This window comes from Lontra canadensis, unplaced genomic scaffold, assembly GCF_010015895.1.
Source record: "Lontra canadensis isolate GAN:19392208 unplaced genomic scaffold, GSC_riverotter_1.0 scaffold38, whole genome shotgun sequence".
Taxonomy (NCBI): Eukaryota; Metazoa; Chordata; class Mammalia; order Carnivora; family Mustelidae; genus Lontra; species Lontra canadensis.
The window spans coordinates 18467566-18483526 of NW_022631032.1; the positions used below are offsets into that span (position 1 = coordinate 18467566).

General features: G+C 47.8%; 1 protein-coding gene across 1 annotated transcript in view; it reads right to left on the bottom strand.

Annotated features, from left to right (window-relative positions):
* The window catches only part of RFTN1 (raftlin, lipid raft linker 1), a 134597-nt gene that overhangs the window by 47145 nt on the left and 71491 nt on the right, over positions 1-15961 (bottom strand). The window contains exons 4-5 of the mRNA XM_032869262.1: positions 11117-11456; positions 2382-2585 (exon numbers count right to left, since the gene is read on the bottom strand). Coding sequence (XP_032725153.1) covers positions 2382-2585; positions 11117-11456 — 544 coding nt within the window. The remainder of the gene's footprint in view (positions 1-2381; positions 2586-11116; positions 11457-15961) is intronic.

A 15961-nucleotide genomic window follows, 5' to 3' on the forward strand; every position in this document is an offset into this window, starting at 1 on the left:
ATTAGAAATAGGTTCCTTTTTAGAATTATGACCCACTTGCCTTTTTTTTTTTTTAATTCTGGGAAAAGATCATATGTGTATTTTATCCCTGGCCCACAGAAACCTTGGCCTCTTCCAGAGCAGAAACACCCTAACCCACTGAGCATGGCTCCTAAGTCACATCCCCCTCCCATCAGAAACATACAGGGTGAAATTGCATTTGAATTTTGAGTGGGTTTAAATAAATATTGTTCTGAGAATTTTGCAGCCATTCTCTGAGACTGAGCCGGGCAGCTGCTGGGGAGCTGTAGACAGGCCACAGGCTTGGGGCTCGGCTTCCAGCTGCACTTGCCAGGGGAAATTTCATGTTCTGTCTTCCAGGCAGAAGGGCTGGATTTCACGCGGCTAAAGCCGAGGGAGGATATAACAGCATTTCAAACTCTCAAGTCAAATCCGAAGAAAAAAACTCTTATGAATTATCTGTGTTTCTGGACTTGAGGTCAGAGAACGGGGAAGGGGAAGGGAGTAGGGAGCCGTCTTGGTTGCCAAAGCCGTAATGGCCCAAAAGATGATAAATGGCATCGTGAACTTTCGAGCTGTCCTCAGCTTGCCCCAGACATGCCGGGCAGCAGGACCAGAGAAAATTTCCCTTTTGACACCCGAATTCTCCAAAGTAGGACTGCCTGTGTAGCTGCTGTGTTCAGTGAGTCACTGAACATCTTTAAGATGTTAGTACAGCTAACCATCAGTTTCCCAGGGAGAAATGTAGAAGGGCATATGGCCTCAGAGAGCCTCTACGGGCCTGAGGGAAGATAAAAGGAGTCACTGGCACCACCCAAGATGGGTGATGGGGTGTCCCTGCAGGAGGCCAAGGGGCTCCTCCCTGACATCCCCTAAGGCCAGTGAATCAGGGTTGTAAACATCTGCCCCGAGTAGAGGCCACTGGTGTTTTATGGTGCATCTCAAAACAGACCGTGATGTTCTCTGGCTTCCAGGACCTTCACAAGCACCCAGGGAAGGCCTTCTCCTACAGAGGAATCCTACCAACCTTGCCACCAGAGGACCACTTTGGCTCTTCATTAGTTGCCTTAATGAAATGTATACTCTAGAATTGCACTCATAAGCAACTAGCCGCTAAGCACATAAAGTAACTTACCCTGCATTCATGTGCTTTAAAGTGGTCAATAGCCACATGTAGCTGTGGCTACCATATGGGACAGCACAGATATGGAACGTTCCCATCATCATAGAAAATTCTGCTGGATCGTGATAATTGACAGGTATTCTTAATGAGCCTGCCACGTCTCTTACATCATTTATCCATTCCACAAATGGTTCTGGCCCCTTATACTTACAATGCCTGCTGCTATTGTATTAATATGTTAACATGAGATATTGACATGTAGATAAGAATAAGGGACTCGCATCCAAAATTAAAACCTGTCTGTGTTGTACGATGTCGCAAGGCTTCTGATGATTTAAAGCATGTACCTTCAGAATTAAGACTGATGTCTCTTCCACAGATGTTTGCTGGCATTTCAAGGATTACAAATAAGGTTGACTCCAAAACTCTGTTACTGACTCTGCTAATTCTTGGAGAGAAAACTGCTCTACAACCAAGACACGGTGCTATCAATGCCCCATGCCAGCCTTTGCTGGGATCAACACATTTGGTGTTAGGCTTCACTTAGGAATCCTGCTGACGGGTAGCCCTCAGGATCCTTACCTGCTAGGATGTTGGCCCCACTCCCCAAACGGCCTCCCAGCTCTGATGCACCCTAGTGACTCAACTTGTCGTTGTATTCACCCCAAACTCTTTCTTTGCCTGACACCCTTCCCCACTGTGGGCACATACACTCTGCTTTAAAAGAGCGGCCATCAATCAAAGCACTCCATGCAGCCTCCCCCAGAAAGAGATCATTACTGAGGAGGGGGTACCGGGTGCCATGAGACCCAGAGACAGTGTGTTTTTCTACAGAGCTTACAGAAACAAAGCAGTTTGATTCACTTCTCAGGGGTTAATCCTGGGTGTTGCTACTGCTACTTCCAAGGCAATAGTGTTTACAAACAATTTGCACTTGGGTAGGGGGTGTTTGGCATGACCCCAGGGGGCAATTAACAAATGCGAAATCATCTTTTTAAAAGCCTTTAAAAGCAACGTGGATTGAGGCCACCAGGAAAAACACAGAATCAATTCCATTTCTCTGTCATTTCAGAAGATACCTGGCTGATTCCTAGGGAGGTTCTGGGAGCACCGGGGATGGATTTTGTGTGAATTAGAAATCAATGCAGCGAATTTATCAGTTGCGGGGCTATCTGAATGGGGCAGGCTCTGAAGACGGGCTAGGAGGAAAAGAGAAGCAGAGTTGGTGAGGGCCGCCCAAGGTTTGTAACTTCCATACCATTGACCATGCCAAGGTAGAAGACAGCATTCACCAGCATGCCTCCTTTCCGGAAGTGGTCACTCATGTGCTCCAACCAGTTGGCGTCCAAACCGCTCACCGTCTGGCCGTTCTTAGAGACCCGGAGAGGAATGCTGACAGGATAGTATTGGCGGCACTTCTGATGGCTCTTCGGCTTGTTGAAAAGGGCGAGGATCTCCATTTCTGTTGGGATTTGTAAAGGAAGTGGGAGAGAAGAGGTCAAACAATGATAAAAACCTGCCTCCTTGGGTCTAGTAGGGAATCTCTTAGGAGCCAGGAGAAACGTTCTCAAAGGTAAACTCTCTGTTAGGTTGCACCTTTGCTGAATAATAAAACCTGATTCCAACTGTACGTTAGGGAGCCTTGAAAATGACATATACGTCAAAGACTGAGCTTCCGGTGGGTACCTGGGTTTTGAATCTGGCGTAGGAGGATGAACAACTGTTATCTGGGATCAGTTTGTACAGTCAGGTGTTTGTGAAGACATTGGGGACATTTCAAGAAACTCATACAAAGGTGTTTTGGGGTAAAAAAAGTGGATGTATTTGGATGAGAGTTGGTCCTTTAAAAAAAGGTGAAGAGACAGAGGCACATAAGACTAAAAATACTGCTTTAATTCCAGGAAACTTGTACACCCCTGAACTCACTATTTATAAACTGCAGTGGTGTTTCCTGGGGCCGAAACCATAATATTTAATCAAGTACATCAAAAACACACCATCGATATGTAAAAATAAATATGCTCCCGTAAATGGGAGTTCTTGCCTGGAGTGGTAGGTAGATGGCACTGGGAGTGGGGCTCTGAGCTTTTCCTTCCTTCATTTATATAGCTCAGTTCTTCAAAAATCAATACTCACTACCAGCCAGCAGCTGCCCCACACTGGCCGTACGTGCTGCTGGCCACGAGCGAGTGGTATCAGCCTCGAGGAACAAATACCTGGAATTTCAATCTAAGTCTTGAAGGTCTATTTTTGTGTTATTCATGTAGTCAAGCGATCAGAGTTTACCCAGCCTAAAAAGCTTTGCTCACACAGTCTAGTCAGTAGTATGCTTTGGTTTCCAAAAATATCTACTGGAATAATAAGAAAATCCCCACCCTTCTTTCAAAGAAATATTTTAAAAGTCGTAAACAATGGCTGACATGAGCAAAAAGGACAAAGCATACTCATGCTCCCTGCAGGGGAGACCTGGCCTCGACCCACCTTCTGGGATGCGGCCTCCCACCATATTTCAGTATCTCATGATTCTGTAGTATCCAAACACTTAGCTGCATTATTATTCTTTTAAGCACAATCGCTTTCCTTTATTTAAGTAAATGAATTTAAAAGGGAACGTTTGCTTCATGACCATCAGGGAAGCAGCTACCGGTCGCTATACACAGAAGGAATGATGAGGCATATTAACACCAAATATGTCCATCCACACAACAGCTAAAATTATCCCAATAGGTATTGTGTTCTGGGCAAAGGAAGTCTTTTACAGCTCCATCTGAGCAAACATCAGCCAAGGTCCCTCGGGAGCAATGCCAGGCCATGACCCTTTGTCACCAGCAAGAGTTAAGCTAGCGGGGGGACCATTTCAGGGTCTCCATTGTATAGAACCAATTAGGAAAGAGAGGTGCCCATCTTTAAAAGTGGCCACCTGGATTTTAAGCAACCGAATCTGGCCTATGTATGATCCCCACTCCCAATTACATTTTGCAGTCCACTTGCCTGACTCAGGAAGCCACCTCTAAACAGTAAATGTTTTCACACAAGAAATTAGGTCTTGGTGTACAGAGGTGGTAATCACTGGACTATATTCATGTCTTTGAAATACACACTTGAGGAATGGAGTCATGCAAAGAAATGGTGGGGAAATCATGCAACAGATAGGCGCTAAGGGGGACAGGATGTGAACTACAGAATCAGGCCTTCTTCAGTGCTTAGGTGCTAGGGGTTCAAATAAAAGCCACAGCTACTAAAGACAAGAGGATAAGCAATGCTTTAGTGAGTCCCTGACTTTATTCGGATTTCTTCCAAAGCAAACCCTGTATGTTTTGAGTGCCAGTAGTTTATTTGGGACATGATCCCAGGAAATAGAGCACGGGAGGAGGGGTAGGAAATAGGGAAGAGAGGAAAGCCAGTGAAGGGTGCCTTAATGAGCGGGTTACTGCTGTAGCAATTGGGGCTCAGTTAACAGAGCCCCCTGAGACCCTGTACAGAACACACCTCAGATTGCCTTCCCAAGGGGCAAGGAAGCCTGGGCATTTATCCTCAGGAACTGAGGGCCACTCCTGAGGTAAGAATTCCCTGGGGGTGTCTGGCCTGCAGGGGCACGTTCTCATTTCAGAGAACGCTTGCAGGCAGAGGCTAGGACAGCCGTCCTCAGGTGACCCCAGCGTGGGCCAGAGCACCATTCACCACAGTCTGTTCTGGTCAAGCACAAACGTATAGATATTAAAAAGAAAAAGAAACCACAGCCCCTACAGGGGAGAGGCGAGTGGAGAATCTGACAGCAGCCAAAGTCCAAAAACACATGACGACACTTCATCACCCACAAGGATTCCCCACTCACACGGCAAGACAGAAACACAACTTTCCCAAACGCGTAATGAAACAGAAAAAGGGGAAGGCCAAAAGGGGAAGCGGGGGCTGCTGGACGGGAAGGGAAGGCAGAGCCTGCCAGACAAGGTAGACAGCACGGGGCTGACCGTGTCCCAGCTCTCCCATCGGGATCCTCCCCAGGGAAGAGGGCCGAAGCCAGAGACAGAAATAAATTTGTCAGGAAGGGAAGGAAATGCTGCTGGACTCAGGAGCCTCCAAAGCATGAGTAGCGATGAAATATTGGGAGAAATCTGATTTCAGATGTGTAACCCTTCAGTTAACTCCCCTCTCCCGCTGAATCCTTGGCCACAATCCTCTCACTACTCACATGGAAACCGGACAACAGAACTGTCCCCAAATGATGCCCTTTGGTGTTTTAATACTCTGATTCTCCAGCACACATCATCACATGGGCAGGCACCGAGGGTTCCAAAAAGAAGTCCAAAGTTTGTTTAAATATTCTCAGCTGCTTTGTGACTCTGCCATGACCCCAGCTGGAAGATTTTTCCAGACATGGGACAGAAAGTCCCAAAGGAGGGGGGAAAGCATTGTTTCTGAGAACGTTCTGAGAACAGCTGAAGAACTGGTCTGGCAGAGCATCCGAGGAGCATCAGGACTGTCTTGACTTGGATTTTTATTTGTCTTCTTGTCTTTCTCTTTCTCCCTCACACAAGGGGGGCTTGCCTCGTGCTATTTAGATCCCCCATGTGCAGAAAAGTCCCTGTAATAATGATAGGGGATACATACACGTTTGCTGGATTGACTTGAACCTGACAAGTGCAACAAGCTAGGGAAAGAGGAGGGGCATGGGGCCTCCTGGGCGCTTCCAGCCTGACAGCCAGGCCTGCCACCACCTTGCTAAGCTCCTCAGGAGCAGAAAGGAAAGAAGATGCCAGTTCTGAGGCCCACGCCAGGCAGTGGGGATTTAGGCACGGGGTGGAAGTCTGCAGTCTGTCTGCAAGTGAGGCCCCAGAGACCCTGTGATTGGCAGGGAGCAGGCAAGCTGGTTGGGTCCTGGTGTTCTAAGAGACCTCCAGGCTGGAGGGAAGAGAGAGTTCAGCGTCTGTTTAAAGCACGGGGCTCCAAGGGTTAGAGTGGGTGGAGGAGGAAGCTGGCGAGTTGCCTGGGTGGGAAGAAACATGTGGGAGTCAGACTTGACCTGGTAGCTGGACTAAGCGGGGGCTAAGGTCTGCTAAGGTCACAGGCAAGGAGGTGGGGGGTGCTCAGACGAAAGGTTTGCACTGGGAAGCAGGGCTGTGGGCTCTGTGGTGCGACAAGAGGGCAGAAGGGCCTGGAGCCCATCCAGATTCCTGAATCTGAGAGAAACTGCTTCAGACTTCTGTCATGCGTGGGTAGGACAAGCAGGGCCCCTCTGGGTCTGGGTGCGGCCTGTTTGTGTGGACAAAGCAGGGGAACTGTAGCATACACAGCATTCCACGGGAAGCCCCTGGCAAGGGCAGCGGTAACCACGGGCACTTTGACCTCCACCATCTGATGTGACTCTCCCAGCCCACACGAGGGGCAGCAAGGGTTCTGCGCCTAGAAACCTTGAGTGGATCCCCCAGACATCACAAGCTGGAAAGTGACAAAGCCAAGAGTCTTTCCAACCCCAGACCTTGGGCTGTTTCCAAATCTAACAAGAGGCTAATTTCATCAGTACACAGAAAGCAGGAGCCGCTGAGCACGGGTGGGAGCTCACTAGCTATTTGTTAATGGACTGCGTGAAAGGCCAAGAAGATGGAGGCAGGTGGCAGATCTGGGAGGAGGCAGAACCACAGGCTAGAACCATCCTGGGGGCACGGAGAGGGGAGGGGAGGGCACTGGCTCAGTGTGGGATGGGGGGTGGCTACACACCAGAAAGGCCAGACTCAGGAGGACACCACCTCTCCCTCCCCACACAGTGAGCTGGCTGCACAGGGAGGCCAACTGAATAAAAACTCCTCAGCCGAGAAATACAGTTGAGGTCACTGAGGTTTCTGACTGGCATTTCTAAGCATTTTAAGTGGCTAGGCATAGGATAGGAAGGACAGCACTTGGAAGATGCTCAATTATTATCTCAGGGATGGTGAGAACAACCTGAATTTGTGTGGACCTTCCTGGCCTCTTTGTTTCTCTGACTGAAGATGATGCAACAGAGATGCTGAGAGAAGGACAGACAGGAATGCTGCCAGCCAGGAGAGAAGTGACAGGTGGACATCTGGGGATGCCTTCCTAACCTTTCTCTGCATTGGCCTTCCCCACCTGGACTGATGTTTACAGATGAAGAAAGCATGCTCCCTATCAACAGAAATGCATCACAAGGGGCCATTCATGCTCTTCTGAGTACAGCTACGGGGGGTGCTGTGTGTTCACCATAAGGCAGGGGAAGTGTGGGAATGGCAGTGTCTAGGAGTGAGGCCCCGGGCTGTCTCTGCACCTGCTCAGGAGATCTCTGCATGCATGAAAATTCTCCAGGACCAGGAAAGAAGTCAGTGATCAGGAAGAGAACCCCAAGATTGGTCTCCAGAGGTACCTGTGTGGGCAAGGGGAGCAGAACCTCTGGACCAGAGCAGCCGTTCAAGAGCCCACGGGGATGGGGAGGGTGGCCTGCCGCATGTCTGGATGGTGAATTTGCTGGTGAGCCTTATGGGAGCAGTTGCAGCCTAGACCTGCTCCCCTAGGCCTCCTATAAAGGAAATAAATTAAACGAGGGGAAGGAGGGGGAAAGAGGGAGACTCCCTCTGGATTTTTTTTAATTGTCTTGCTGTGATTGCCTATTTAAGCCCACCTGGCAGAAAGAGGAGTATAAACACTTCACCCTCCTTAGGGGGCCCTGAGAGAAAGGCAAGCTGAAAGCTGAGCAAGCAGCAGGGAGGGGAAGCTGGGGGGATGCAGGGCACAGGGTGATGGTGGAAGGAAATGGTAAGACTTCTCAGGAAAGAGACTGACAAGAGAGGCTGGGGTCAGGTGAAGGCCATGACCAATGCTGACAGGGCCTCTGCATGTCCAGCCTTTGGGGAGGCTGGGTGCTCAAGCTAGGAGATAAAATTTCACTATGTGACGGCATAGACGGTGACTTGCCTTATCTGCAAGATGGACTTCATAATAGCGTCCACTATCATAAAGCTATTGTGAGGCGCCATCAAAATGGCCCATCGGAAGAACTTAGACCGGTTCAGCCAGAGCTGCCACCATCATGACTGTCGTCTGCCCATCCCCCACGAGGCCATGTATGTGTACCAGTAACACCTGTATGTTCGTGAACTGATGAAGCAAGTCCAAGGGCTCATTCCTGCCACACAACAAGGGATAAAGGATAGCAACAAGCTGCCAAAATTCCAGAGACCTGTGGCCTCCTGAGTAGACAGACAAGGCCCAGTCGTGTGTAGTCAACAGACAGCCAGCTGCCCGCTGAGTGAGATTAAAGTGGTATACTTCTCGGCCTCCAAGGCCCAAAATTCCATCCACTATTGGGCTGACCACCTCCAGACACGCATTAACCCATCATTCTTCAGCAGGATCTGGTCTGCTAGTAGAGAACAGGGTCTTGAAGAAATGAGACACAGGCCAAGACAACGCCTGTGTTGAGGGGCTCTGTGTGTTCAGCAATGGAGGGGAGTCTCTGCCTAAGGGAGGCAAGCAGCCCCAGGGGAGCATGTGGGGGAAATGGTCCTAGTACAATTCTTCCCAGTAAATTTTCCCTTGGGTCAACCACAGAGGGCAGGAAGTCCAGAAGCAGGCTCAGAAAAAGGTCGATTCTGGAGCAGGAAAGATCAGAAAAGTCCCGAGGGGTACTTCAGTATTGATGCCCTCCTTTCTCCAAGTCAGGGCTCCGTACAGAGGCAGAGGTCCGTGGGCAGGGCTACTGAGCCTGCGTGCCAGTGGTAACAGTTCACACTTAAGAGTCAAGCAGTTCCGAGTGCCTTAAATGTCTCCCTCACGTAACCTTTCAACAAGAAACTATTGTTCTGTCTCTATTCTCCAGGGTAAGAAACTGAGGCAAAGGAGGGTAACTTGCCCAAGACCACCTAAGGAGAAGATGGCAAATGGAATGAATGTAAGCAGAGTCTAGACTCTCAAAGATTATTTATTTATTATTTATTTGAGAGAGAGAGAGAGAGCACGAGTACCAGCAGGGGAGTAGAGTCAGAGGGAGAAGGAAGGGAGCCCAACATGAGGCTCAATCTCAGGACCCTGGGATCACGACCTGAGCTGAAGGCAGACATTTAACCCAGTAAGCCACCCAGGCGTCCCCAGAGTCTAGGTTCTTAACCCAGTGCTACCTGCCTCTCAATGACTCCTACTCTTTTCTCCTGGAGGGCCTATGCCTGTCCTGAGCCCTCACCCTTGCATGCTCCTCCAAGGAGGACTATCTTCTTCCTGGGGATTCAGACCAACACATCCAGCCCAACACCAGTAACAAGATGGTTTCCGCAACAAGATTTAAACATTCATCAGGAGAAACATCAGAGTCTCAGCTACTCTGGAGGAAGGAGAAGTCTACCTCAAACTGTGTAAAATGTTTCATAAATGAAGAGCCCCACTTTAGTACATATTTAAGAAGGATCTGGACCTTGATTAAACAACTATCACAATATATCCCAGAATGGAGGCAGTGCCAATCTCCCCCCCTAAATCAACTTTGTAAATAAGCCCAGAACGAACCATCCCACAATTTCCTTTTCAAGAAGTACTGACCTAATATAATAAAATAAACTGTTCCACCTTCTTTTCTACTCTCAAAGCATAAACTGTTCCTCATCATTAATAAGAGGCTAATTTCAGGCCACCTGGGTGGCTCAGTCAGTTAAGCATCCAACTCTTGATCTCAGCTTAGGTCATCAACTCAGGGTTGTGGGATCAAGCCCTCGGTTAGGCTCTGTTCTCAGCAAGGGGTCTGCTTGTCCTTCTCCCTCTACTCTTCTCCCTGCTCTCTGTCTCTGTCTCTGTCTCTCTCTCTCAAACAAATAAGTAAATAAGAGGCTAATTTCAAGACTCAGTAAATGAATAATAACATTAACCAGGAAGGTTAAGGCTAAGGAGAAAGGCCTCCTAAGGCCTGGGGATCTCCTGGGAGTCTTGTTGCTTGTGCACCTCATAAAGGCTGGAGATGGCCATGAAGCTCCTACAAGTGCTTGGTTCTCAGGAAATGGCTGGAAATGGCTGGATGCTAGATTTTCTGGAAAAAGAAGAAAGGGAATGACAGGGAAATGGAGAGAAACTTCACTCACCATAAACTGAAGGCCTCAGTGAATCTTATTGGTGTATGAGAGTATCACACAGGGGAGACCGCACAGAGAGGCATGAAGGGATGGTGGTTAAGGCAGCTGGGCTCACAGACCAGCTCTGCCAGTTTCCAGCCTGGGTGAAGATGTACTCTCCCAGCCTCAGTTTACTCAGCTGTACAATAGACAAGGAAACCACAGCAGCCCACATTGCAGTGATATAGAGAGAACTAGGAGATCAGTCATGTGAGGTGCTTACTGGGGCAGGGCCTGGTGTACAGGAGGTACCACTAACCGCTGGTCACTATCATCGTTGTTATGTTCTTATCTGAAACGGCCATGCTAACGTGCACGCTCTAACAGCCAATACAACATAAGAGGGTTCACACATCGGTGGTCTCTCCGTGGCAGTATTCCCTCCACAGTGCGGGCCTGTCAACTAGACACACTCCCTGAAACCTGGTTTTTTACAGCCGAGTGAGCTGAATCACCAGTTCTCTGCCCAATTCATCTTCCAAAATGGCTCTCTGGATTTCTCTCTCTGGGTGGACATTCAAAATGAACAGACCGAAAGCAGAGCGATTCTGCATGGGTGCCCTGCACATGAACACTTCCTGTGCGAGGAGTGTGGTCATTCAAAGGCAGTGCAAGAGCGTGGGGATAAAATCCCTCGAGTCCTAGAATCCACTTCAGATGTGACATGTTGGAGCCACCGCAAGTCAATTTCATGTAGTCCTGCTCTCCCAGAAGTCATACATCTGTAAGCCACCAGTCAGGAGGCACAGAGAAATCCAGATTCTCCTGCGATGGACTGCTGTCTGTACATTCACATTCCATTTCTTTTTCCTAAAATGCCGTGGGGATTACTGGAAAGCTGTTAGGCTCTCTGTAAGTGGGTCAAAAGTACCTGTGTTGACATACTTACTTCCAGAGAGTGGCTCCTCATGCACTTCCAACAGGTCACCATCTGGCCCATCCAGAGTCTTGCTCACCCTGTGTGGGGACAGTTCTGCACCGTCCCCTTCTCCAGAGGGTGAGGTGGGTTGCTCGGCAATGGGCGTCTCCCCTCCAGGGCCTTGGCCTGGCTCCTGGCCGCTGTCTGTCCCCGCTGGAGCCCCGGGGTTCTCGTCCTCCCCGCACCTGCCCAGCTCCTTTTCTGCAGCTCTGGTGTCCACTGGGGGGCTGCTGCCTGCTGACTTCGCAGGGCAACCATACTGAGGTATGACACCCACGAATTTCAGGCCCTGACTTGCAGCCTCTTGGACCTGTGAGGCAAACAAAATGAAAGGGACTGGGTGAATGGAATGTTCTGTCAAAGGTGGGCCGTGCGCAGCATCCAAAACACCTCACTGAAGGCGTCTGTGGCTGTTTCAGTCTCCGACATGAAATCTCTCAAGGTGGCAGATGTCCATGTCCCCTCTAGGCAGCGGCCACACCCTAAGCCTGGTCCCACTGGGGACTGACGGCATGGGGCTTGCACTTTTTAACTATGAAGCATGTGGCTAGACAGGGCTGAGATTCCCTTTCTTTGAAATACTGCATCAGTCCCCTTTTCGTTATTTTTTTTTTTCTAAGAGGCTGCAAGAAGGTTCTAAAGGATGAGCTGGAACAAAGGGTTTGAAAGAGGAAGTTCATTTTGGTAAGAGTTTGTTTTTTCATTATTTTTTTTTTTTTTTCTGATGAATCACCTACTTCCTGCCAATCAGGCTACTGTGTAATCCAGTAGGTCTATATAGCCATATACTAACTACCAGATGACATTTTATGACCCAAAGAGCTTCCTCTTTTCAACAATGGTTTTGGCAGAGAAGGGCGGAGGTGGGGAAAATCACCATTGTGTGAAAGTTGGTGTGCACGTTCCCCACAGCGGGGAAATCTGACACCTGCTCCGTGGTGCTCTCCGCCTCTGCCAAAGGCACCCAAAAACCACCCAAAAAAGCAACCTGCAGGTGTTGCTTGGGCAGACTCATGAGTCTCCAAGCCATGGTGCCCACCATCCAGTCCCGGTCACAGAGAACTTGTTTCTCACTTCCTGAGCCCCCAAGATGGGGGGGGCTAATGGCCACGTAGAGTGCCAAAGCACTTTAACTCTTCCCTCCCTGACAAATAACCCTGGCAACTGAATTTAATAATCACAGGGGAAAGAAAAATGGAAAAGAGTAGCCAAATAAAATCAAGCAAGAGCCATTCCAAACTAGGAAATCGGCTTTAGGGGACTTTCTGGGCAAGGATGCTCAGGTCACTTTATAGCTAAATCAAGAAGTGAAGACCCCAGAGTTGTATAAGTCTTAGTCACCAAACCCTTGAGTGGATGACCTCAGAAAATCTTGAGGCTTCTGCAGGGATCATCCACCATCATTTGAGAATTAGTAAGAAATACCAGCATGGAGCTACTCTCTCTAAGAGATAACCAAGCCGTGGCAGGCCTCTTTGGATGAACCACCCTAACTTATAGCCAAAGGTCATTTTAGTTCAGTACTGCATATTCTGGAAAGCAATCTAGAGCAGTTACAAATGTACAGTCCAGTCTTTCTATAAAATCTAGCCTGTGCTAGAAATAATGACAACAATAGGAGAAATTACCATCTAGTGCAGACCTACTGTGTCCCAGGCACTGTACTAGGCATTTTCCATAAACTGCCTTGGCATTTTCCATAAATTGTTCTGTTTACTCCTTCGAAGACCATTATAAAAAAGAAACTTTCCATGAAACAAACCATTTTCCACTCTGAAAATTCATTTCTCACCCATTAATCTGTGATACCCACCTACTTTTAGAAATTGTTTTGGAAAGCTTCTGAAAGAAGACACAGGTAACGAAAGTTTTCAAAAGAGAAGAGGGGAAGATAATTACTGTCTAAGAACCTTAGGTTAAGGGAAGCTGCTGGCTACAAAGCCTAGCTCTGAGCTTCCTGGCAACATAGGCAAAGCAATGGATCTTAAAAATCTCAAATGAAATGAGGAAACGTGCCAGGTCCATAAGAGAGAAGCATAATTTGGAGGTATGGAACAGAGAACTTTGTTGTAGGACTCCTGTAGCACCATGGTGTAAAATATGTCTTCCTCAGTTCTACAGAAAATGAAGAGACATTTTTCTTACATCACTTATATACTGTTAACCCTTGCTAGCTGGCTAGGACAGGAGGCTACAGCACAGGGGTGCAGCTAAAGCGATGTGGTCCAGGCAGCCATGGACAGCTGCATGCGGGCGTGTTTCAGACCTGGGGACCCTGGCCATGTTCGTACTGACACCTCCCATTCCCACTGCAGGGGATGGAGGTGGCTTTTTTTCTGACCTTAATTTTCTAAATCTGTTAACCATTTCACACATGACTTGCCTACACTTCTTCGGAAGGGCTTTGGAAACAGGTTTTTTACAGTTTTGAACATGTGATGCAAATTCTCAAGGCACTAAACCTGTAGTAAAAGTAAACGAAACCTAACGGCCACAAATTGTCACATGTGAGAAAATACTATTAATAATTTCCAGATGTAGCTCCTAGCGGAAGGACCGTGAGCCATCTTCCCCCAGGCTGCAGACCTCTGTTTCAGCTGTCAGTCCCCTACACTCCAGCGTGGCTCACTCCTTCACCAACTGCAAATCTGAGCCTCTCCGTTCGCTGCGGCGCTGCAGGAACAGGGACCCTGTGGGCACAGGGTCCCACACTCGCACCCAACCCCTGCCACGGGTGCCCACCCACAGACAAGACACCTCTGACTGCTGACGCATTTTGAAAAGCTGGTCCCACTGAGGGCTCGACCACAGGCCAGTCTCAGCCTGAGCCATGGGGTTTGAAGGCTAAAAAGGCCTGGCCTGGAGCTCGAGGTGTGAGACTCTGGAACCAGAGTTACACAACTTTCTAGGCCTCAGTTTTCTCACCCATAAAATGCAGGGGACCTGGGGGAATCCTACTTCTCTTGCAGTTGCTCTGAAGATTAGACACTCCATATGGCAGGTGTGTGGAAGGAGAGGCAGAGAGAAGGTACTCCTAACTGTCACTGTTGCTCTACCCTCGCTCCTTATAGGTCCCAGGTTTCTGTGACCCTGCCGAGATGGCTGACAGTCACCCAGAGTAAGGAGGCGAGGACTCTGGACACAGGCCATTATCCCAGTCCTCTCCTTCTTTACTGGGACTTGAAATTGAAGAGGCTTTTGCATTAATCGGACATGTGCCCTTCTCCCACAATTAAGACAACCCTCATCTTTGGAGCTACTGTACTTCAAACTTATCCTCTATGCCAGGGGTTCCCAAAGTGGGGTCCCTTATTAGTAGCACCAGCATCACCTGGAAACGTGTTAGAAACGTAAATACTCAGGCCTCGCTGGCTCAGAAACCATGAATCAAAACCTCCTTCAGAATTGGTCCCCAAATAGGTTCTGCCTAGCACCTTCTATTTCTGGATCATGAAAGAATCATGACATGAGGGTAGGGCCCAGAGACTTGTGTTTTAGCAAGGCTTCCAGTAATTCCAGTGTACCCCAAATTTGAGAACCACTGTTCTAGAATATATATGCCACAGAGGCAGAGCTTTGTGCATGGCTTTGTCCCTGGTGCTAGAATGATGTCAGATGTAGAGTAAGTATCCAGGCAATGAATGAATGAATACAATAAATAGTGAGTGAATAAGTACGTCTCCATTCCCAGAATGAGCTCAGTGAAGGTGGGGATGCAAACGGATGAATTTTTCAGTTCCAGAATTCAACACACTGTATTAAGTTCCTACACTGGCCCAGACTAACATAGTACTTAGTTGCTGGGAGTACAAAATAGGAATCCCAGCTCTCAAGAAGATTCAGCTAATTATTGTAAATAGATTTTAAAAACAATTACACCACCAAGGCACAAAAATGCTTATTTTATAATGTGATGTTAAAAAAAATCAAGATTCTAAACCTTATAGACATAGTATGATGACAGCTATGTAATATTTCTATTAGTGTGTAATTTTTCAAACTTTTTCTAATGAGTATGCATATGACTTTTATAATTGAAAAATGTAAATACTCCACAAATTTCTCATACAGAATGATAATATAGTATCGGATATACAGGCATAGATATGACAGTGATTATTTCTACCTCAAGGGGAGGCTGAAAAGTTTCTGACAGGTCAGGGCTGTAACAAATGAAATAATGTAATATAATAGGAAGAGGTGAGGGGTTTGAGAGAATTGGAGTGTGTATGCCTCACTTCACACATTCAAATTCAATAAGCAAAACCTAATCAAATCTGCAGGAGGTTTTGAAGGACGAATAGGAGTTCACGAGATAGGTGAAGGAAAAGGAGAATGGCAATGCAGATAAAGAGAAAGAAGGCTTATCATGGGCAAAACTAGATGGTCTGAAACAGCCTGATAATTTGAAGTAACTTCTATACATGAACATTTCTGGATCATGACCGGAGAAACCAGGAGTTGGGGGCAGGGGATGGAAATCAGAAGGGCCATATCATGGATGTCATTGAATGCCATGCCAGCAAAAGGCTGTGGCTTCACTCTGCAGGCCAGCATATTCTCCAACTTTCCCACTGTTTTAACTCCAAGAGCAGAGAATGGAGGTCTGAGGGCAAAGCACGGGATTTCTTTGAATGCTCGTCTTTTATCTTAAACACTAATGAGAATTTTGTATCCTGCACCACAGTACTGTACACTATCAAAACTTTTAAAAAGATGCCAAAGTTAAATGCCTCCCTCCCACCTCCAACCCATGCATCCCAGAGAAACTCATGTCCCAAGAATATGAAACATCTTTGTGCATAAATCTTTGCA